The sequence below is a fragment of the Oncorhynchus mykiss genome, chromosome 8 (assembly GCF_057628025.1).
Source record: "Oncorhynchus mykiss isolate SJ-2025 chromosome 8, ASM5762802v1, whole genome shotgun sequence".
In the NCBI taxonomy this organism is placed as follows: Eukaryota; Metazoa; Chordata; class Actinopteri; order Salmoniformes; family Salmonidae; genus Oncorhynchus; species Oncorhynchus mykiss.
This window is the reverse complement of record NC_143029.1, coordinates 32,806,511-32,830,482: the sequence shown is the minus strand read 5'-3', so window position 1 is coordinate 32,830,482 and position 23,972 is coordinate 32,806,511. Positions and strand designations below refer to the sequence as shown.

The 23,972-nt window shown below is 43.0% G+C and overlaps 3 protein-coding genes across 16 annotated transcripts; 2 read left to right on the top strand and 1 right to left on the bottom strand.

Annotated features, from left to right (window-relative positions):
- Positions 1–2,534: 2,534 nt before the first annotated feature.
- On the top strand, positions 2,535–14,795 carry LOC110529806 (uncharacterized). 12 transcript variants are annotated; one of them, XM_090243208.1, is made up of 13 exons: positions 3,423–3,776; positions 4,050–4,157; positions 4,434–4,585; positions 5,514–6,035; positions 6,198–6,271; positions 8,195–8,826; positions 9,953–10,046; positions 12,280–12,355; positions 12,488–12,533; positions 12,627–12,723; positions 12,826–12,942; positions 13,041–13,100; positions 13,348–14,795. In XM_090243208.1, exons 3-13 carry the CDS (start codon positions 4,546–4,548, stop codon positions 13,435–13,437), a joined length of 1,848 nt encoding a protein of 615 aa, XP_090099334.1. In that variant the 5' UTR covers positions 3,423–3,776; positions 4,050–4,157; positions 4,434–4,545; the 3' UTR covers positions 13,438–14,795. The 12 variants fall into 12 exon arrangements, 10 of the variants coding, with proteins under 10 accessions (XP_090099335.1, XP_090099332.1, XP_021468024.1 ...); XM_090243205.1 differs by having other exon boundaries at positions 12,485–12,533; XR_016497748.1 differs by lacking the exon at positions 4,050–4,157 and adding an exon at positions 11,072–11,168 and having other exon boundaries at positions 3,557–3,776.
- A 47-nt stretch (positions 14,796–14,842) lies between these two features.
- Positions 14,843–17,489, bottom strand: grcc10 (gene rich cluster, C10 gene). Of its 3 annotated transcripts, none has more exons than XM_090243210.1 (5): positions 17,378–17,489; positions 16,576–16,687; positions 16,130–16,188; positions 15,594–15,770; positions 14,843–15,425 (listed from the first exon to the last, which is right to left on the bottom strand). In XM_090243210.1, exons 3-5 carry the CDS (start codon positions 16,179–16,181, stop codon positions 15,286–15,288), a joined length of 369 nt encoding a protein of 122 aa, XP_090099336.1. In that variant the 5' UTR covers positions 16,182–16,188; positions 16,576–16,687; positions 17,378–17,489; the 3' UTR covers positions 14,843–15,285. The 3 variants fall into 3 exon arrangements, with proteins under 3 accessions (XP_090099336.1, XP_021468032.3, XP_021468033.3); XM_021612357.3 differs by lacking the exon at positions 17,378–17,489 and adding an exon at positions 16,777–16,884; XM_021612358.3 differs by lacking the exon at positions 17,378–17,489 and adding an exon at positions 16,777–16,862 and having other exon boundaries at positions 15,594–15,767.
- Positions 16,911–17,791, top strand: LOC110529808 (SAYSvFN domain-containing protein 1). The gene is given in 3 exon segments (XM_021612356.3): positions 16,911–17,102; positions 17,104–17,169; positions 17,387–17,791. Coding segments are annotated over 3 exon segments (576 nt in total). The 3' UTR covers positions 17,705–17,791.
- Positions 17,792–23,972: the final 6,181 nt, after the last annotated feature.

The following is a 23,972-nucleotide window of genomic DNA, read 5'->3' as shown; positions in this document are numbered from 1 at the left end:
ACATTAAGTAGTGACAATAATAAATCATATTTTATGCTATCTAACTTGGTTTATAAACTAGCTAGCTACATGAGCTAACATTAGCTAACGAATTAGTTTTCTGTCTAGTACTGGCAAATAATGGATTTTATTTCAAATCAAACAACCCATGAGAATCTTTCACGATGGAGTTGCAGTAGTTCTAATGTTACATTGTTATTATTTTATCAAGGAACAGCAACTTTCTGGCCTCATTTGTCAAATTGGCTAGCTACTCCGTTTCAACTCACAAAATACCTCTTATATTGGTGTAACATGTCACTAATCATAGTTTAAAACCGGTAATCATAGATTTACTGATCCAGATTTAAAATTAAGTGGTGCGACACATCTTTGATGAATTATAAACATAGATTTACAAAACCTAGATTAGCTCTAATCCTAGATAAATTTAAAACATGTTGGTGCAACCCACCCTTAGATTTATTCTTCCACTTTGACATTAGTGCGTATTTTGTGTAGATCATTGACAAAAACATGACAATGAAATCCATTTTAATCCCACTTGTAACACAACAAAATGTGGAAAAAGTCAAGGGGTGAGAATACTTTCTGAAGGCACTGTAGACGTTAAAATGCCTAATGCCTATATAATGCCTATAGGTTTTTTAGGTTGTGAAGGTGGGGACCCCTGGAGGTAAATGGAAATGGTGTCTGTGTTCATGTGCTTTTACCATTTGAAAATAAACTTGAAAAAACATGTTTAAAAAAATAATAATTGCTGTTATGCACTTTTACTCTCCCCCATCCCAGTATGTTTCCAATTCCCACTTGATTCTGTAACTTATTCCCCTTCATGGAGCTCTGGTAGTTTCATGATTAAAGAAAATGGTTCTTTGGGATTCTATATGCCATCTTTAGGGGTGCCACACATGAAGCAAATGATACAACCCTTTAAAACACATTTTGAGATCATTGTAGGGTTTTTTCCTCCAGTACTTTGAATGGGGAATGGGGTTTCCACGGGAAATGTTTTCCTGAGGTTCCAACAGTAAACACGGGGGTAGGGCTTAGCGAAGGATCCATTGTGTATTATTTCAGAGTTAAAGCTGTCTGGAATAATACGCTTTCATTCCTCCCAAGTCATAAGTCTGCAACCCTCTCTCTCCGGCTCTTGTCACGTCCTGACCTTAGTTCCTTTTTTAGGTCTCTGTTTTAGTTTGTTCAGGGCGTGAGTTGGGGTGGGCATTCTAGGTTTTTGTTCTAGGTTTTGTATTTCTGTGTTTGGAATGGTCTGGTTCCCAATCAGAGGCAGCTGTCGATCGTTGTCTCTGATTGAGAACCATACTTAGGTAGCCTGTTTTCCCACTATGATTTGTGGGTCGTTATTTTCTGCTTAGTGTTTTTGTTGCACCTTGCAGAACTGTTAGTGTGTCGTTTTTGTTCCAGTATTCATCTTTATTAAAATCATTATGAATATGTACCACGCTGCTCTTTGGTCCTCTTCCCCTTCTCCCGACGACAATCGTTACAGCTCTAGACCTATGGTCAGCAGCCATCCTCTCTATAGTCTCGAAAACCCTACTTTTGAAGTTTTGAACGTGATGATACAGTAGGTCTGGTTATTAGTTTGCCGTGGTAGTAGAGCTAATGGTTGTGTCCCCCTGCTCCGATGTTGCTTATGCATGCCAGATCTTACAACGCTTGGATATGTATTTTACATATCAGGTGAGCTAACCACATCATGGGTGCGTTCCTTTGCCCAGGCGTTGCTGACATGTCAGATCTTACAACGCCTGTATAGGTATTTGACTACATATTTCATAGCAATATGGTGTCGGACTGCACAGTCGATGATGTGGAACGCAACCATATTGTCAGGGACTCCTTGAAAGTTCATTGAGCCCCTCGGGAATCCTATAGGCCCCTTGGTTCATCACTGACAAAAGACGTGCAGAATTTCTTAAAGAAGAAGTGAAGTACCTTCTGGAAAAATAAAGTTATTCTATTCTATAGCCTAATGTTTAGCCTACCTGCTCTGCCATACCTGGGTCGTTCCATATGCTTTCAATCACTTTCTGACTGCACCCTTTTGATTTGAACGAAACCTTTCATACATGCTTGCCCATAGTGGAAGTGGTCAGAAAGTGACTTTTTGGACCTGAATGCCATGAATGACCCATTTTGCGAACCCACCCTACCATAAGATGTCGATCTCTTCTTCGCTGAAAAAATATTGATATAATTTGAAAGCTTATAAAACAGGATTGTCAAACTTTTCTATGACTTCTAGAGAAAAAGTTAATTGACATTAAAACCTGAAAGAAATGTATTTTTTTCTCTTCTCATTTTCACAAACGCTGTAGTTTAGACCTTTATTTTTGTGTTGTGCCCATCATCAATTGAGACAGCATACTCTTGAATACAGGGTGGGTGTCATTTCAATCATAGAAATATAATGCATAGAACGGGCCTATCCCTTCAGACCACTGCAATTTAGCTGGTACACCATTGACATTTCTGCTCTGCATCAGATTAATTTTGTGCTTCAGTTCACAATCGGGTATTCTATCAGTGTTCTGACTGATGTGTAGATACTCTCCGTGAAGCCAGCCTAATTTTCTCCTGTAAAATGCAAGATTAACTTTAAATTGAACATAAGGACATGTAGCTGGCTACATTATTTCTATGATTAACATGATGGCCATGCATCGTTTTTGCAAAAAAATACCTTGCTTTTTCATTGTAAACTCATTTACTTGTGTGGCTGTCAGCCAAATAGCGTTGCACTTCTGTTGTCATCTGATGAAAATGAAGCTATTTTCTGCCGAATGTGTTTCACTAATGTATTTTCTGTGAAGGAAAACTATAGTTGCACGTCCCTGATACTTTATTGAAGAAAAAAAACAACACTGTTGGTTTATAATTTAAAACGCAACCGCTGTCAATACACATCGGGATTTACCTGCTCCCGCTTTCTCTCTTTGTGCTATTTATAAACACACACTTGACTGGCTCAACTGTTCTGGGGAAATAAGGTAAGCTTCATAATGTAAAATAATGTGACAGGTGAAATGAAGAACGTGATCTGCTTCATCTTCTATGTATTGCACAAATTGACTGCAGGTATTTACTTAAAGTGGCTATAAATATAAAAATGTATTGAAAGACGTAAAATAAATACTTTCAAAGGTATTGACGATATTGAAAAACCATCATGTGGCTATTTCCAAATACGGTAAATGGTATAGGCTAGGGTATACCGCCCGAGCCTATACCCTAACGTAACATATACTTATTTGAGTGTCTCGGATTTACATTTACTATGTTTAAAATCCACGAGACCAGGTTGCAGGCATCCCTGGACTGCATTGTCATTCTCAACCTAGAATTACATCACAATTCATGATATCCTCCTCTCTCAACCACTCTAAACTTGGACATATTTATAAACACATTCCCAGGGAAATAAATGAGCCTGAGCTCTGGGATACAACTTTTCGCAGAAGGACAGTAGGCTACCTTGCACGGAGCAGCTTAGTCCAGCCCTTTTCTTTTCCCAGTTTGCCGCATTAGAATCGAGTTCCTAGCAAGACCCAACCAACATTATCTTGGACCGCTCTGTCGTGTATCCGGCTCTCCCCTGCACTCGCGTTTCAACAACAGCAGAAAACAGCCTCAAGCCTGTCTCTGATTATTGAAGCAACAGAAATAGAGGTAAACGGAGAAAAATGCGGTGAGGCAGAAAAAGAGAGACAACTGGAGTATTTTATCGGGCGGTACGTGGGGATATCAAGGTGGGTGGTTGATTGCATTGCAATAGCCTACGGTGTTTGCCAGATTCCAGCAGCCCCGCACAGCGATATTGTTTTATGCAGGGATATACGCAAATAGTATGTGCATTTCTGTGTCTTGTTATTGCATATCCCTCTCTCTTATAGCCTAGCCTTGTACAGAACCGAGTTCTGTACATCATATCAGGGTTTCTTTCATTCAGAATCTGCTCTCTGTTCAGAGTTTTACTGTAGCCTTATTGCCATGCCTAACAATTAGACACTTGTATTCAGCAGGCATTTCTTCTGCAAGACCACACACACCCGTGGAAAAACCTAAGCAGCTGTCTTTCCATTGATCAGGCAACCTATTAATTCCACATGAAACCCAAGGGGAACTGTCAGGTTCTCTTTCAATCACCTACTTGTATGATTAATCTAATGCTACACTGGACACGATGATGTTGAACATCCTGCAGGGATATGCACATCCCAGCAGTCATCCCTGTGCTCAATTAGCTTGCAGCATTTTAAGTATGGGTCATTGCTCTAGATCACTAGTCAACAAACATGGTTTGCCACTGTAGTCAGAGGGTACCTGCTCCATTAAAGGAGAATTTAGCAGTGTTAGCCATACTTGTGTTATTAGATTTGTGGACTGAGCATTCGCTGTACTTCTAGGTGTATTACTCCCTGTCCACTCTGCGGCGGATCCAAGAGAGAGCACCGGAGGGGAGAGCGAGGGGCGCTGGGATACATAGTCACGTTGCTTCCACTCTGCACCTGCTGCATCATGGGTAACGTCGCTGGCAAGGACGACCATGGCCCTACAGGTTCCCTACATGAACGTACACACACACTCTCTCTCATTGTCACGCCATTATATTAAACTCTGACAGTAACTCTGATTAGAACCTTCTCTTCCTGTTTCTACAATATTTCCTTTCAAGCTGTTTGTACTCCTACACAATTTGCTCATGATCTTTTATGCCTCCCCTTCTCGATCTGTCTACCTGTGATTCTCTATTGTAGCATTGCTGACTTTTTCTGACACACACACACACACACACATACACTTCCTCCCCTAAACACTTGTTTAAAACCCTGGCCGTTCCTATCCTTCCTATCTGGTCTCAGTAGGCTGGAAACCGACTCAGACTGTGGGAATAGCTCCCTGGATACTGTGTGCCCACCGCCAGGCACATGCAATACATCAGGCTGTGCTAGCTGAATAATGAGTCTGCAGAATTCTGCTGCCCAACACAACGACAGGGAGGGGGAACATGAGACACTAGAGGCTTAGGGGGTGGTTGTGTGTGTGTGTGTGTGTTTGTGAATATGCAGTAGAGTTTGACATAGTGGATGTGTTTCGAATGTAAATCAATTGACTACAAGCAGCAAGAGATGCGGCGTCTAAATTCAGTGAGGGAGTAAGTCTCCAGATATGGCCACTTGGGGAAATGAGTGTCTGTTAATGAAAGACAGGCTCTGCCGTGTCTATCAGCCTACCAAGGACTGTGTGAGAGAGAGGAAGGGCATTGACTGTTTATACATGCATATTCTGCATCAAAGTGCAGGCATCCTGCTATAGCCACACCCAACTCTGGTCTCCTATGTAGTTTTTATAGACTAGAAAATAGCTTAGGACAGCAGTTCTGTCTCGCTCTCGCTCTCTTTTCTGCTCCTCCCTACTCTCCTTTCCCCTTTCTCATATTTCTTTAATCTCCCCCTCTCCACTCTCCACCCTCTCTCTCTTTCCAGGGTCTCATTTAGATCTGTTCCACACTCCTCCCTCCTCCCCCTCTGATTCTGACCTGGCTGCAGCTCTGGCCTTGGCTCCAGCCGCGGCTCAGCTGCTGCAGCAGGGGACACCGTCCTCTGGGGCTACTGGAGGTATCGTCTGCCAGGGTGGAGCTTCCCCCTCCACCAACTCCAATTGGAGCCACACGCTGTCCGTCCCGCCAGAATGGGCTGTGATTAGCCTAGAGAGTGGTGCATCGACGCAGGGAACAGGGGTGGAAATGGACGGTGAAAGGCGACCGGGGAGGTGCTCCAGCAGCCACAACAACCACAGCAGCAGCCCTGTGTCCCCAGCCCAAGAGTCTCCGTCGGATCGTAGCCCTTTGGAGCAGAGCTGGCAGGACCGGGACAGTGGGCTGGAGCCCCAGGCAGGGCCGGAGAGGGCTAGGGAGGAGATGGCCCTGGCTCTGCTGAACCTGCTGGAACATCACAGGTCCACACTGGGGCTCAGTCCCGGCCTGGACGCGCCAGCAGGAGCAGCCGGTAAGGTCTCCACATCTGCATGGCCGTAGTAACCCAATCGTTGTAACCCAATTGTTTGTCTTGTCTCAACTTAACAGTGTGTGCATACATGTCCTTATAGTACGTGTGTGTGTGTGTGTGTGTGTGTGTGTGTGTGTGTGTGTGTGTGTGTGTGTGTGTCAGAGCTGCTGAGGCGGTTGATGGTGGAGAGAGAGGTGCTGGTCGAGGAGATGCGCAGCCTGAAGGACACACTGAGGGTGAGTCAGACGCTCCTCCCTTCTCTTCCCCACTGCATTCCCTCCGTCTCTCCCTCAGCACTGCAGACACAATCGTTTCAAAGACCACACACACACAGACTCCAATATATCCATATTACTTTGAAGTGGATTGTGTTTTCCCTTCTCTACCCAGTGTTGTGCTCTGTTAGCCGTTTTAGGGCTCGACTCAATCGGTATCGCGGAAGATCCGCAGTATAGCGTGATTGAAATATGAAGGTGATTTCCGATTGAGCCGACATATGCAGCGTTTACCGTGAATGCCGTCTCCACGAAAGCGGAAACGTTGCCTTTTAAGAGTCGATCGACTCACCCGTGCGTCAATCTAAGTAACATAATAAAGAAATCCCCATCAAAATCTGGCAGTTTAAGGTAGAGAGATATATACTGTATATATATTTTGCATGGACTGCATCTCAATCCACCACAACTGCCTATGTCGGCCTTGCGCCTCTGCGGTGGAAGGTGGCCGAGCTACAGTGGTGTTTGTCTGACCATGAGACATCCTGAAAATCTTTCTTCTCACGGCCTACAAACTGTTATAACCTGTCTATGGAAAGGGGAGACTCTCACGAAACACGATGTTCTCCGTTTTGCTCTGCGACCGCCACGAAGGACTCGTCTGAAGGTAACGCATACAAATGAATGGAAGCACAGAGGTAGTTTTGTGCCAACGGCTTAGACTTCTAGAGGTTAAAAGTTCAACCACCCTGTACATGTCTTCCTCAATACGATTTAATCAAGCCCTAAGACTTGGGATTTCATTCCAGCGGTAAGTAAGGCAAATGTTCAGGCAAGTCACAGTGTTTGTGGCAGGGTTTCTCAATATGTGTGCTAACCTAAGCAACCTTTTATCAGTGGTTCAAAAATGTGACCTGGCTTTGACTTTTTTTCTAGAAGTGTTCTGTTTGAGAATATCACAGTCGGCCTCCACCATCTGCAAACACGGTGCAACAGCTACTGTAAATGAGCCAGTGATAAGCAGTGGGGTGGTCCTGACATACAGTATGGGAGGTTGTCCCTCTCTCTAGATTACTGTGACTAACTGTACACAGGGAACATTGCAAGGATTCCTGGCATACTTTGTTGAAATGTTCACCTGAATGAATTCTTCTTTTGACCAATGCAAAATCCCTGATTTCGACATGTTTACTGTAGACTGTATCAACAGCGCTATTGATTTTCTGCTACATGTGGCAGCATGCATGTCTGTCTGCTGGCCTAGATGTAAAATGATAAAATGACACCTGTTTTTTCCGTGACAGACTGACCAGGTGAAAGCTATGAGCCGTTATTGATGTCCCTTGTTAAATCCACGTCAATCAGTGTAGATGAAGGCGAGGAGACTAGTTAAAGTTTTTTTTTAAGCCTCGACAATTGAGACATGGACTGTGTGTGTGTGCCATTCAGAGGGTGAATGGGCAAGACAAATGATTTAAGTGCCTTTGAACGGGGTGTGGAAGTAGGTTCCAGGCGCACCGGTTTGAGTGTGAACTGCAGGTCTGCTTGGTTTTTCACACTCAACAGTTTCCTGTGTGTATCAAGAACGGTCCACCACCCAAATGGCATCCAGCCAGGTGGACACAACTGTGGGAAGCATTGAGGTCAACATGGGCCAGCATCCCTGTGAAACGCTTTCGACTCTTTGTAGAGTCCATGCCTTGACGAATTTGGGCTGTTCTGAGGGCAAAGGGGGGTGCAACTCAATATTAGGAAGGTGTTCGTAATGTTTTGTACCCTGTATTTCCTGATACAATGAGTCAACTGACTCTTAAGTTCTCCGCACAAATGTATGGCTCTAGTTTGAGTGTACCGAATATTTAAGTCTGTCTCTCTCGGTCTGTCTCTCAATCTGTCTGGTTGTCTCACTCTCACTCTCAATTACTATTTCTTGCTCTCTGGCAGACTGAGCGAGCTGAGTGGCACCAGTTCCAGTGCGATCTGCAGGTGGCGGTGTCTGTGGCCGACCGGCTGCGCATGGAGGCGGAGGAGACTCTGGGTACGCTCAGAGAGAGCCACGGGGAACTGGAGGGCCAGCTGGCCCAGGCCCACTGCAGACAGCAGGACACAGACAGGGAACTGGAGAGCCTGAGTGCTGAACACGGAGAGGCCTGTCACAGACTGTCTAATCTCACCCTGGAACACCAACGTACCATGGCTGAGCTGGAGACACTGAGACGCATGCAGACAGAGAGAGGGAAGGACTCACACAGTCACAGAGAGATGGAGGGAAGAGACACAGAAGAGAGGCCGGCTGGTGAAGACACTGGTGAAGACATAAATGCGGTGGAGGCTCTGGATGGGGAGGAAAGAGAGGATTCTGAAAGGGAAGTGGAAGGAGAGAAAATAATAAATAGTGAGGGAGTGGATGTTAAGATGGGAGGGCAGTCTCCTGAGGAGCTTGTTAGTGGAGGGGAGAACCTGCTCAAAGGGAAGGGGGTGGCGGAGACGTACCTACGGAATTTGGTTGCAGCTGGAGAGAAGGGGTGCGGCTTAAGAGATCCACGGAGGATCGTGATGATGTCAGAGCGTTCCAGGTGAGAGCCTCATCATATTAGTATGATGCACTAGCATCTGGTCACCAACCGGTCGATCGCCAAGGCCTTCCCCGTTACTCACTTCTGTAAAAAAAACAACGATAAAGCCTTGCATCCCTATTTTTTTCAATTTTATTTGTTTTGCACTGTTGGTAGTAGATGCACTTGATTCAGGAGCCATAGCGCCGAGAATGCAAAGTGTTCCCATTTTGAACCATTTCATGTGTCTGATGGTAGAACACAGCCTACCTGGCAAGCCCAGAGAGCAAAACACGTGTACTTATATTCCTACTGCTGGCCAGTCTGCTCAGATCAGTGTCTGCACAGTTTCTTTGACTGTGAAGAAGTGTCGAACGCACACCAAAGTTCATGATGTGAGATTTCAAAACTTTTATAGCCATGTCTAGAGAGAGACTCAGAAACAGCAGCTCTTTGCTGTATTCAGTATGAGTAAGTTCAGGTTTTAAGTTGTTATTCAGCTCTGTCAACCCTTTGTTTAGAGGAAGAGAGAAGGGATGGTGACTCGGACTGACCATGAGATGCAGGCCATCAGTCCAGTAAATAAAATGAAAAAGCTAATTGGTCACTCAGCTGTGCCTCACATGTAATACAACAAATGATTTATTACCACTACCAATGTGATCAAATACCTAACTTTTTTTTTTTGACATATAATTTCAAAATGGTCTGAGAAGAACGACATTTGCAGGGCAATTCAAGCCTAGCCAGTATGCAGTGATAATGAATTGGGCCGTTATCTTACTGCACACATATCATTGCTACAGAACTGATTTTAATTGGTCAATGTTGCATAGGCTTACATTTTAAGTCATGTTATTTATTTATTTAATTTGAGTGGTAGATCTCAACTTTTTTGACTCAGAAAATTATCTTGACTCAGAAAAGGTTGGTGACCACTGCACCAGCAATTTGGGGGTTGAGAATCTGTTACCTGGAGCCTGTCCCTTTGACACAACTATTATTTTTGAAAGCAGTCTCATATTTGATGAAAGCTAGCCTGTGTCTCTGTATTAGCAAGGGTTGACCTCTGCGCAAGGCCATGCTATATAGACACCAGTGTCCTACATGTATCTGTTTCAACTAAGTCCTATCTTATCTGTTTCAGGAGCCTCTCTCGACTTCCCCTGCCCACGGACTCTCTCCCTGCACAGAAGGGTAGCTCCCAGACCACCACTAGTACAACACTGCCTCTATGCAAGGTAATGATTGTATTCAACCAACACGTTTGTTTTTGGGAATATCTAATCTCTTTGCAATGGTTTCAAATCTCATGTTATTTGTCACATGCACCGAATACAACGGGTGTAGACTTTACCCTGCAATGTTTGCTTTGCGAGCTCTTTCCAATGATGCAGAGTAATATATAATAAATAAATTGGTAACACGAGGAATAAAATACACAAAAATGAAGCTATATACAGGGAGTACCAGTACCAGATCAATGTGCAGGGGTACAAGGTATTTGAGGTATACAGTGCATTAGGAAAGTATTCAGACCTCTTGTCTTTTTCCACATTTTGTTATGTTACACCCTTATTCTAAAATGTATTAAATAAATAAATGTCCTCATTAATCTACACACAATACCCCATAATGACGAAGCGAAAACAGGTTTTTAAAATTTCTCACATTTATTACAAATAAAAAAACATACATGTATATATTATTTACAGACCCTTTGCTATGAGAGACTCATGTGCATCCTGTTTCTTTTGATCATCCTTGAGATGTTTCGACAACTTGATTGGAGTCCACCTGTGGTAAATTTAATTGATTGGACATTATTTGGAAAGGCACACACCTGTCTATATAAAGTCTCACAGTTGAGCAAAAACCAAGCCATGAGGTCAAAGGAATTGTCCATAGAGCTCCAAGACAGGATTGTGTCGAGGCACAGATCTGGGGAAGGGCACCAAAACATTTTGTTACGTGTTAGCCTTATTCTAAAATAGATTAAATACTTTATTTTATACAGTCCATATAAGGAAATCAATCAGTTTAAATAAATTAATTGAACCCTAATCTATGGATTTCACATGACTGGGAATACAAATTTCTGTTGGTCACAGACACCCTTTTAAAAAAATTAGGCATGGATCAGACAACTAGTCAGTGTCTGGTGTGACCACCATTTTGCCTCATGCAGCACAACACATCTTCTTCGCAATAGAGTTGATTAGGTTTTTGATTGTGGCCTGTGGAATGTTATCCCACTCTTCAATAGCTGTGCGAAGTTGCTGGATATTGACGGGAACTGGAACACGCTGTCGTACACGTCGATCCAGAGCATCCCAAACATGCTCAATGGGTGACATATTCTGGTGAGTATGCAGGCCATGGAAGAATTTGGACATTTTCAGCTTCCAGGAATTGTGTACAGATCCTTGCGACGTGGGGCCGTGCATTATCATGCTGAAACATAAGGTGATGGTGGCAGATGAATGGCACGACAATGGGCCTCAGGATCTCGTCACGGTATCTCTGTGCATTCAAATTGACATTGATAAAATGTAATTGTGTTCGTTGTCTGTAGCTTATGCCTGCCCATACCATAACCACACCGCCACCATGGGTCACTCTGTTCACAACGTTGACATCAGCAAACCGCTCGCCCACATGCTGTCATACTGTTATCTGCCCGGTACAGTTGAAATCAGGATTCATTTGTGAAGAGCACATCTCCAGCGTTCCAATAGCCAGCGAAAGTGAGCATTTGCCCACTTAAGTCGGTTATGATGCCGAACTGCAGTCAGGTGAGGACGACGAGCACACAGATGAGCATGCCTGAGATGGTTTATGACAGTTTGTGCACAAATTCTTCGTTTGTGCAAACCCAGAGTTTCATCAGCTGTCTGGGTGGCTGGGCTCCGATGACCCCACAGGCGAAGAAGCCAGATGTGGAGGTCCTGGGCTGGCATGGTTACACGTGGTTTGCGCTTGTGAGGCCAGTTGGACGTACTGCCAAAATCTCCAAAACAACGTTTTAAGGCTGATTATGGTAGAGAACATTAAATTCTCTGGCAACAGCTTTCCTGCAGTCAGTGTGCCAATTGCACGCTCCCTCAACTTGAGACATTTGTGGCATTGTGTTGTGTGACAAAACTGCACATTTTAAAGTGGCCTTTTATTGTCCCCGGCACAAGGTGCACCTGTGTAATAGTGTTTAATCAGCTTCTTGATATGCCCCACCTTTCAGGTAGATGAATTATCTTTGCAAAGAAAATACATTTCTGGAATTTATTTCAGCTCATGAATCATGGGACCAACACTTGTTGCGTTCATATTTTTTGTTCAGTGTTTATATGAGTGTGTTTTGTATAGTGCATATACAGTGTATAGTCTTAGTCTGGACTTGAAATTCAAGGGTCATTTTCTGACCAATTTGGAAACAGTCATGCATTCTATAGCCACTACTCCTCTATCTCTTACCAGAAAGAAGAGCCAGTCAAAGGGAGAAGGATGGACCGCATACTGCAAACACAGGACACCTGGTCCAGCTTCTATACAAGTGTGTTCATTGAATCTACACCTACATTATACTTTGAGTTCAAACATAACTGTTTGCTTTTGAATGTGTATAGTGCATTTTGCTATGTGTGTAAAGTTACTATGCTCTTAACTAATTGCTAACGTCTAGCAGAAAAACAGGAGGAGGACCAGAACGCAGACCCACTGTCCTCGTTCAGGTGATTGGACAGGCCCTCTAAAGAAACATAAGAAATATGCCCAAATAAAGCCTTCTACCTAGCTATAACATTTGTCTGTTATCCACCTTCCAGACCTCAGGATGGTTTCAGCATGCTGCTGCGACGTCATGGAGGCTCCAGGCGGAACTCACTCCTGCGCTGGTGTCAAAGCCGCACCCAGGGCTACAAGGTCAGAACTAGCAAAGAAAAGTACCATTCACATTTACCAAACCATTGGTCGCCTTATCTGACCAATACAAGACAATCCTCTATTTTGGATTTTTTTTTATAGAATATTGAGATCACCAACTTCAGCAGCAGCTGGGAGGACGGTCTGGCTTTTTGTGCTGTGTACCACACCTATCTACCCACACACATACCATACAGCAGTCTCAGCCCAGGAGACAAGGTAAGAGAAATGCATTCACATATACGACTCCATAGTTCACACAATATACAAACTGTTTTAGTAACCTTATTCACACCTACATGTTTTGTTCTGTGCAGAGTGAGAACCTGGGCCTTGCCTTCCAGACTGGGGGAAGTGTAGGAATCACATCCACACTGGTGAGACCCAAATTTAAACATTCCATGAAAGTTGTTGGGAAAGAAACTTAAAATATATATATATGTTTTAAAAGAGCTTGACTTGTGAGTAGAATGGTAGATGTCCTGTTCTTATGAGTATGGTCATGGTAATGCTTCTCAGTTCCCACTTTTTTTTTTTACGTGAGTAGCAGTTGTCCTTGTAGAGCTGAGGGTACAGCTGAGTGTAAGCTTGTCTTTTAACAGAGGGTTTTTATTTGCTTGACAGACTGTGGAAGAGATGCTGAGACCAGGTGGGCCCGACTGGCAGAGGGTCCTGGGGTACGTTGAAAGCATGTTTCGTCACTTTGAGATGTGAGGTCATTTTCCTTCTGGCTTCCCTCCCAAACTCGACATCTAACTGGTCCGCCACCACCAGTCTGGTTCCTTTTCTTGCATCATGAACTGAACTGAGACAGCTGATTGGCTGAATTGACTGACGCACCACTAGGGATTGTAGGACAACTGTTGGAAATGATTTCTACTTCAGCTTCACTCTCCGTGTGGACTCCTGCTGTCGGCCATTGGTTGTAGGTGCACTGTGGATGGAAGTGAGGGTTTTAGGCTGAGAGCTGTTCTTTTGTTAAATTTCACGGTGATTGCACTGAATATGAGAACACAAGCAGCACCATAAATGAGGAAATTGTGGATGTGACTATCTGAGGAGTACAGTATATTCTAGACAAATTGCACCAGGAAAATGTATCAGACTTCAAGTTTATCACTTTGGGTGCAACTGTTGTTCTTTGTTGCACTTATTCTAATGCCTTTTTATTTAAGCACTTTATCAACAATAGGAAATCAGTTTTTAACTGGAAGATTTTTATTTTGTGGACACACTCTGCCATGTTTCACATTCTTTATCAGACTTTATTTGCTTAGAAATGTTGGGATATTTATGTAGCCATAAGTAGTATTCTAATGTCTATGAACCTCAACTCAAAGCACAAAGAGGAGCCAGATGACTTGAATGAGTTCATTTAGTGGCGCTGCATCACAACCGGGATCAACCAAGAGTGACTGCCTTTTGAGGAAATGTATATACAGAACTGTCTAATTAAGCAATAAGGCCCGAGGGGGTGTGGTATGGCCAATATACCATGGCTAAGGGCTGTTCTTAGGCACAACGCAACACGGAGTGCTAGGACACAGCCCTTAGCCGTGGTATATTGGCCATATATCACAAACCCCTGAGGGGCCTTATAGCTATTATAAACTGGTTACAAATGTAATTAGAGCAGTAAAAATAAATGTTTTGTCATACCCGTGGTATACTGTCTGATATACCATGGCTTTCAGCCAAATCAGCATACAGGGTTCGAACCACCCAGTTTATAATTAGTTATATTTTGAATCTACTATTGGTTTGAAAATATTTTTAAGTCAATGTTTTAAATGTAGAATGAAAACAAGTGCCATAGGTTGGACTAATGAACAGAGGGGTATTTCTCCTGTTATGGGAATGGATTGTCTGTTGCTTCTATAAATCAGACAAAACCTCAATGTGGCCATATAAGGACTGAATCCTACAATGTTTGTCTTTGTGTGAAGGAGAGATGTACAGTATGTGCAAAGTATAAATTGAGGCATGTGCCACTCCCCGAAGAGTTTTACTGTGAATGATAACAGAAACAGTTGCCAAAGTCTTACTGCAATAATAAAGTTTGTGTTAATCTGCTTGGTGTGTTGCTGTTTTCACTTTAAAAAAATAAAATTTCAACAAATCTGAGTAGCATTTTATTACATGTATTAACTCTTATCCAGCAGTGACAGATTGAAAAGGTCCAACAGTAAATTATGGTATAAATGACTTAAGACAAAATGCAAAATAAATAAATACGGAAAACAAATACTCATAAACAAAGGATTTAAGTTAGCTGTCAGGTGTATTGCATTTAAATCCAGGAATGCAATAACTAAACTTTGAAGAATGAAATTTGTCTATCCTGGTTGGAGGTTGCAATTCTGACATTTTGTTTTCATTTGAACCAATACAGGTCTGATTTGTGTGCATTATCCCAGGGTGATCTACCAAGGTAGCCAATTCACTTTTTCCTATGATTGATTGAAAAAAAAGAGATACTTTATGAAATTGACAATGCACACACATTTTCAAGTCCAGTAAAAATTTTTTAGATGTCCCTTCTGAGAGACCAAGGCGAGTTTCCTAGGAAGCTGTGATGGCACCACCTATGGGTGGAGTGGACAGGGGAGGCAGGAGAAGAGACTTCAGTTTGATGGACATGGCTGCTATCTCTGGGTCCTGAGTTTCATACATCTTCACCAGACGGGCAAATTTAAGGACACCTGAAAAATTTAAATAAGCAATGACTACCATGATTTCACAGAGCTTGAACTGAACATGAAGTTAAAAGTGTAAAGTCAAAACACAAATCAATGCCACTGAAAAGTGACAATAGATTGTCTCTATCCCTTTATCCTATATCGAACTGGTTTCACAAAGTGGCTTCTTACCCTCTCCCTCGTTGTTGAAGCCATACGCTTTGATGACCTCCTGTTGGATCTGGGTGGCCACAGGGAGCACCAGCTGCAGCATCTTGCCCATGTCGTTGCAGGCACTCTCCCGTGCCTCCTCCATCCGTGCTGCATTCTCTGGCACAGAGAAGGCCTGGATGACCTCACTCAGCACTACTGCAACACACAAGAGCATTGTGAATAGATCTGTGCCACAACCGGGCATTAGTAATAGAGTGGGGTGGCAGGTAGCCTAGCAATTAAGAGCATTTGGGCCAGTAACCAAAAAGCCACTGGTTCAAATCCCTGAGCTGGCAAGGTGGAAAAAATATTTCATTCAGCCCTTGAGCAAGGCAGTTAATCCCAAACAACTGCTCCCAGGACAGTGGACATCGATTAAGGCAGCCCACCACACCTCTCCGATTCAGAGGGATTGGGTTAATGCAGAAGACATATTTCAGTTGAATGCATTAACTTTTGCAACTGACAAGGTATCTCCTTTCCTAGATAAGGCACAATTATGTGACTGTTCATACCTCTGGCCTGCTCAACAGTGAGGGTGGGCTGCTGGGCTGGAGCTGAGGCCATTATATGTCTGGGAAAAAAGGTGTGATATAAGAGCAGATATTTCAATGAATAATGTGTATTTCAGAAAACGTTAGTTAGCTAACTTCTGCATGTTTATGTACAGTGAGTAATACTTTCCTGTGTCCATTACTTACACAAACATAGGAAAACTGCATAAAGGGGCATATCTATCTAGCTATATATTTAGCTTTATCAAATGAATCCAGAACTATGGATGGAGATGTTTGACATGAGTACTGTATCCTTGTAGTAAGCTAGTTAGCTGTTGTGGCTAGGTAAGCTAGCTAGGTGACAGCATCTAGTTAAGCTACATAGCTATTCCATCTTTAACGTTACTCTGGAATGCGCAATTAAATACCTACATAATCAATTAAATGCAGTATTGGTTACTTACAATATAGCAGTTGAATAAATACAAACAGCTTAGCAAGAAATGTTTTGCTTGTCAGCTGGGTGGTGGGGAGTGACGCTTTACGACTCGCCATTACGTCATTACGTACGCCTGGCTGAACAGGAAAGGAAACAAACTAAAGTGAAAGAGATTTACAATATTTCATTCTTCCTGTAACAGTGAAACATTGAATTCGAGCATTACCATGAAAACACATGTTAGACAATATTTCCGCGGTTGAGAAGACGGGATTTCAAAGGAAAAATCATGTTAGGACTGCTCAAAATCTAGCTAGCCAAGGCAGTAACCAGTAACTTTCTTTCCTATCTGTCGTGCACATGTTGCGGCGCAGTCTTTCATTGCCGCATGACTCAAGAGTGGATTACAACATGGAGCAAAAGCTTTCAGAGTTCAGAGCTCGAAGAAGGGCTGATGTGGCTCCTAAGAAGAGCGAAAAGCAGCCCATAACATCATCTGACAGTGGCAGCACTTTGATCCTGGCCAGCTGCCAGTCATCAACAGCTGATGCAGACACAGGAGTTTACAGAAGATCCAATCTCTGCTGTCGCTCAGGCTACAAGGACTAAACATTGGGGGGTAGGCTAAAACGCAATACTCAAAATACTATGGTCCGGTTACCCGTACACAGTTTAAACCAAGTCATGGACTAATAAAAACTTTAATTGGAGATTCATTGAGCATGCTGTCTGGGAAACCAGCCCTATTTGTCAAGTAGATGTCCGTTAGTAATACACGTCGATTCCATTTTGTCACTGTTCGCTAATTTAATTTAATCTTTCCCCACCTTTTTTAGGATGGCTGGTTGCTGGAGAGCAATCTGGGTCAATGGCTTGGTTCGAAACGACTGGCTTTCACAAATCTGATTTTGCTGAAGGTGTTGCTTTGGCTGGTTCTACTTGGGCTGTTTGCCGAACTGGAATTTGGGTTGCCTTTCTTCCTTATCTCTCTCTTCTACTGGCTGTACGAGGGGCTGCGGAGCCCAACTGCACGTCAACCAGGAGAACTGAGCGCATATTCAGTGTTCAACCCAGACTGTCAGCCTCTCCTGGGGGCACTTACTGCAGAGCAGCTAGAGGGAGAGATGGGCTACAAACCACTGGCCAACAGATGAGACCCTCAAACAACTGACTTTATTCTGACATTTAATAGCTACTGTACTTTAAGATTTCCACTGTAATAAAAATGAACTGTAAATGTATTTATTTGAATGGTGCACATTGCTGATGTTGATTTTGAAGTCAAATATAGCCAATTCCAAACTACAAGATCATTCAACACTGCCACACATTGATGATGCTGTGAAAGCACCAACATCTACTTGTTAATTCCATTAACATGGGTGCACTTGAAACTTAGAACATATTACTGTACTTTGAACACACACACACACACACAGAAAGTTGACAGTGTCTGAAATATTTTAGAAAAATATACTTTTTAATATATCTGACAGTGCTCAGTTCCCTGCGCTTTACGACACGACAGATGTTATTGGCTCTTCCTTTGGGACTTCCAAACCGTACAAGTTGACATCGACAAGCGGGCAGAGTGGCCCACGTTTTGCGAGCATGGAGAGGCCAGAGATTGGCAGATTAGTAAATTGGGCTAAGGAACAGAAGGTGGGTATTGGAAAAAGGCCAGCAGTGCATGTTCTACGAGCCCATATAGCGGATGAAAGCACGGTGTGAGCGTGGTGAACAAATAGACGTGGTTATGGACAGCGATGAAGGAGAAGAGCAGAGTGCAGTGGGAAGATGTGTGTTGGGGAAAGCGTATTCTGATGGCTCAGAAATTGAACCTGATGAGAGTGAAGAGGAATTACCTGTGGTGGCAGGCGTGGTGAAGACCTCAAGAGTCCAAGCCTCGCCCCAATGGTCACGCAAAGGATGATTCGGGCCCAGTGAGAGTCACAATTTTGGAGAAAGTTGATCTCTGCCTTATGGATCAGCCAAGCCAAATGTAGTCTCAGGCTGAGTAGAAAAGACGTTAAATCTGTGAAGGTAGCTCGGAGAGATAATTTTCTGTGTTTCTTCTGTCCAGAGCGAGCAGGTGTTTCGTGTCGGGTTTAGGGACAAGACCTGTGACTTGCTTTACTCTGGAGCAGGGCACCTTTGAAAGGAATGATTACTGGGGTGGCATTGTGTTGAGGTGGAGCAACTCAAATGAAAGATCCCCTGTGTCAGTGACACCGCCGTTTGGTGGTGAAACTGAGAAGACAATGTCTGTCAGTTTGAGTTTTGAAGCAGAATCTTTAACTGATGAAGTTAAGTTAGGATATGTCAGTTATCCAGTGAGAGCTTTTGTGTCGCACCCACTAAGGTGTTTCAGATGCCATGCTTCTGGTCATGTTGCAGCTCTGTATAGGAGGGAGATTCCGAGATGTGAGAAGTGCGCAAGAGGGCATGGGACAAAGGAATGTGTAGTATCCGTGGAAAAAAAATTCAATTGTAGGGGTAACCATGTTGCTGGGGATCAGAAGTGCACGGTGTGAGAGTGACAGGTTGAGGTTACCAGGGTCAAAGGTTGCCAGGCTCAGAGTAGAACAGAAGGTGTCGTATGATGAGGCAGTGAAGAGAGTAGAGGATGATGGGTCAAGGGTGAGTACTAGGCCAATACAGAGTCATACGAATTTGTGCTTCAGTAAGGTGGGCTTCTTAGCAGTCATTGCCATGGTTATCAACTGTACCGCAGAAATGGAACGTAAAATCACAGAAAATAGATGTTGTGCTGGCAGTTGCAGAGAAGTACTTGGGTGTACAAGGTTTTACTGCAGAAGAGTTAAGGTGTGTTGAGAGAAAGAGTCCGATCCTCCCACGTGTCAGCCTGGTGTAGGAACAGTTTGGTTCAAAGTAGTGGAATGGGGTGGTGATGAATTATTTTTATGAAAGTGGTATATAGCTGTAGGGTTAGTTGGTGGTGCAATTTTTTCCTTTTCCCCCTTCCTTGTAATTTTGTATCACAAAATGTGACGTGATCGACCACACACTACTGTACAGTAGGTGGCGGCATGCACAAACAACATGTGCAAACGCCATGATACCAAAATAGAAGAAGACAACAACGATGATGATGATGATGATGATGAAGAATACTGACGTCATCACGTACGCCCGAACAGGAACAGGAAGTAAACATACCAAAGTAGAACAGATTTTAAGATATCGCATCTGCGAATGTGTCATACCACTCTTTGTGGCAGTGAATCGTTGAATCACCTCAGTGCATTGAAAGCATCTTATATAACATTTCTGCTATTCAGAAGGCGGGATTTCGCACGATCGCGAGGCAATCTGCTACGTAGACCTCTCAACAATTCATCAAGCTAGATGGCTAGCTAGTTTTTTTTTTTTTTTTACCAGGGATTGATACGCGCCGTGCACAGCGCGCACATTGCATAGATTGCCACGCACTCTATAATTTCTGCATGAGCATGAGTCAGAAGTTGTTAACATTCGCAAAAGCTTGTAGAGTTCAGAGCCCTGTACAAGGGCTAGTGAAATGCAGCCCATAACGTCACCTGGCAACGGCAACACTTTGAAGTCAGCCGGTTGGGAGTCAACAGCTGATACAGACGCACTGGAGTTGACAAAACATCCGATGTCTGCTGTCCCTCAGGCTACAGGGACTTTACAATGGGGGGTAGGCTAAAACTAAATTACTCAAATGACTAAAACGTCAGTTACTGGGGTAACTTCATGGCATAGTCATAGATAGCTAACTTCAATTCCACCCTTCAATGTTAGCTAGCTGACTTGATTCTCTCATTTCTTTTAGGATGACTGTCTGCTGGACTGCATTCTTGGTCGGAGGCTTGGTTCAAGACGACTTGGTTTTGCAAACCGGACTTTGCTGAAGGTGTTGCTTTGGCTGGTTTTGCTTGGGGTGTTTGCTGAGCTTGGCTTTGGGTTGCCTTTCTTCCTAATCTCCCTCTTCTACTGGCTCTACCAGGGCCTGCGGAGTCCAACTAAACTTCAACCTGGAGAACTGAGCGCTTACTCAGTGTTCAACCCAGACTGTCAGCCTCTCATTGGCACTCTCACAACAGAGCAGTTGGACTGTGAAATGGGAATACTACAGCTAACCATGTAAAGCAGTGTTTCCCAACTCCATTCCTCCAGTACCCCCAACAGACACATTTGTTGTAGCCCTGTACAAGCACACCTGATTCAACTTGTCAACTAATCATCAAGCCCTCAATGAGTTGGATCAGGTGAGTTTGTCTGACTACAACAAAAATGTGTGCTGTTGGGGGTACTGGAAACACTGACGTAAATGAACTGTTTTTAAATGTGTGCGAGTTCCGCCTTTTGTGTTAAAATGATGTTATGTTTTTTTGGTTGCACCTAGACTCAATGAACAATGCACACTGCTGTTGGTTGTAATGTAAAACTGCTTGTTAATTCCATTAAAATTTCTACATCTCACTAGTTTATTTGTCTTACTTGAATGAAACAACACGGGTTCACACACACAAATACCAAAGAAAGACAGTTGTCCATTACTTGATGTCACAGAGCAGGGCAAAACCACTTTAAGATCGGTTGACTGCACTGCATATCACCACCCCTGTGATGTAGGTGAGGTCTTTGTGCCTGGGCTTGTAAATGGAGAAGATGAAGAATTTGGGGGCGGTGGAGTTGATGGTGAACGTGAATCACAGGCGGGGGTGAACATGAGACGGCAGTTTCTGCGGTCCTAGCCAGCCCCATCCAGGAACAAGACGTAGGCCCCCTCCTGAGAGACAGCGATAAGATTATCTTACAAAAGATTCTCTTATAAAAGCTTTCCAGAACATGCAAACTGCTTTTTATACTGTTCAACATACCTTGTCAATTGAAGCTTATCCTCAATACCGAGAACTAAACTAATGGTGTTTTCTAACGCAAGAAATAGACCTCTGAACCTTTCACCTACCTGTCAGGGCAAGGAGATTGAGGTTGTAACCTCATAAATATCTTGGAATTTTAATTGATGACAGCCTCTTTTTTAAATTGCATATTCAACAACTTACAAAAAAAATTGAAGCTGAAATTTGGATTTTATTTTAGGAATAAGGCCTGTTTTTCTTTTGAAGCCAGAAGGAGGCTAGTATCAGTTCCATTTATGCCTTTACTAGACTATGGGGATATTTTATATATGAATGCTTCCCCTCAGTGTTTGAGATCAATTGACACTCTTTACCATGGCACTTTGAGATTTATTTTAAACTGCAAAACCCTTACACACCACTGCACCTTGTATACCAGGGTTGGCTGGCCTTCTCTAGTCACTCGTAGGCTCAGTCACTGGTATACTTTTATTTACAAAGCCATTTTGGGTTTACTACTTTTTTATTTGGGCATTTTTATTGTTCAGAAATGTGGTGGGTACTCTCTTCGTTCGCTGGACTTTATCCTGCTAACTGAATTTGGTAAAAGGGCTTTTATGTACTCTGCGCCATGTCTTGGAACACCTTACAAAATACTTTTAAACTGGAAGAACTTGTCCCAATTGGTGTTTTTAAATCACTGATGAAGGATTTTGAGGCTCATTCCCTGACCTGTCAATGTTTTTAATTTGCTGTTTTATTTTTATTTTGTTATACTCTTGTGAATTCAATGGTTTTTACTAGATTACTTGGAGTTTTTCATGTTGTCTGTCCTTACTTTTTTGTAATGACTTGGTGCTACCTATCTTGGCCAGGGCGCTCTTGAAAAAGAGATTTTAATCTCAATGAGCCCTTCCTGGTTAAATAAATAAATCACAATTTCGAGGGATGGTATTGAGAGTTCCAATGAGAAAGATGCATCTAGCACATGTGTTGTTATATGACACTATTTTGCATGAGGCTACTTAGTCGGAGAGGCAGTAATCTCCTTGCTCTGCTTCAGCACTTCGTTATGCAGGGTGCCTGTGTCCAGAGCCCAGCCCTGGTTACCTCCTGCCTCATGGCTGTCAGGAAACCTGCAAACATAAGTGAATTTCATAAAAAATAAAAATAGAAAACCATTTAAAAAGTTATCCTTTTTTTAGATAAAACTATTGATGTTGTCTGTAGTGCATTGTTTTGTATTGCATTGTATTACATCTATATAGATAATGCCTTCAGTCAGAATAATGAACGTAAAGGAACTTTCTGCTATCCTTCTCTTATCTGTAACCTGCTTGTTGATCTGTGATCTAAACTGTTTTCTCTGCTCTGTCCAGTGCACTCTCTCCCCACTAAGCCCATCAATGAGTGCTGACGCTGCCACCATTTTATTCCTGAATTTCCTTCCTTTTCATCCAGCAAGTCCACAAACTCATCTACTGAGTGAACTATATTCTATTGTACTATTTTATCTATACATTTGTATTTATTTTGCATTATTTCTAATTCAAGAAAATGTTTTTTTTAAGGATTGGACCTTACCTGTTCTTCCTTCATGGCAGCATCAAACTTGGCTTGTGCTTTGTCCAACTCGGCCTGTTTCTCATCCAGCTGAGCCTGAGCCTTGGCCTGCTCAGCATTGGCTATAGTCAGTCTGTCCTCTTGCATAACTAGGTTAGCCTGTCCACACTCTAACCAGGCTAACCTGGAGAGATGAAAGGCTGTTCACAATGGTTATCTAATATCAGTTCCCACACACATGTACACACAGACAAATAGTGCTACGATACTACTTTATGGAGGGTAACATCATTCACCGCATGTTCCCCGTACCTTGAGTGGCAGCACTTCCTTGTTGATGCCAAAGAAGATGGCCATGTCGGCGGTCCAGGAGAGCGGGCCGGCCACGATGTTTACGCACTACACGCTTCAGCACTCGGCGGTGAACTTGTGTGAGCTTGTGTGGTCGTTGTTGCTCCTAGCCTTCCCACTTTACAATAACAGCACTTACAGTTGACCGGGCAGCTCTACCGGGGCAGAAATTTGACAAAATGACTTGTTGGAAAGGTGGCATCCTATGACAGTGCCATGTTGAAAGTCACTGAGCTTTTCAGTAAGGCCATTCTACTGCCAATGTTTGTCTATGGAGATTCCATGGCTGTGTGCTTGATTTTATACATCTGTCAGCAATGGGTGAGGCTGAAATAGCCAAATCCACTAATTTGAAGGGGTTTCCACATACTTTTGTATATGCAGTGCATTCGGAAAGTATTCAGACACCTTGACTGTTTCCACATTTTGTTACAAAACAGACTTATTCTAAAATAGATTTTTTTTTAATTCCCCTCGTCGCTCTACACACAATACCCCATAATGGCAAAGCGAAAACAGGTTTTTAGACATTTTTGCAAATTCAATCAAATTCAAAAACGTAAAAATTACTTTTCCATAAGTATTCAGACCTTTTACTCAGAATTCTGTTGAATCACCTTTGGCAGCGATTACAGCCTTGAGTATTCTTGGGTATGAC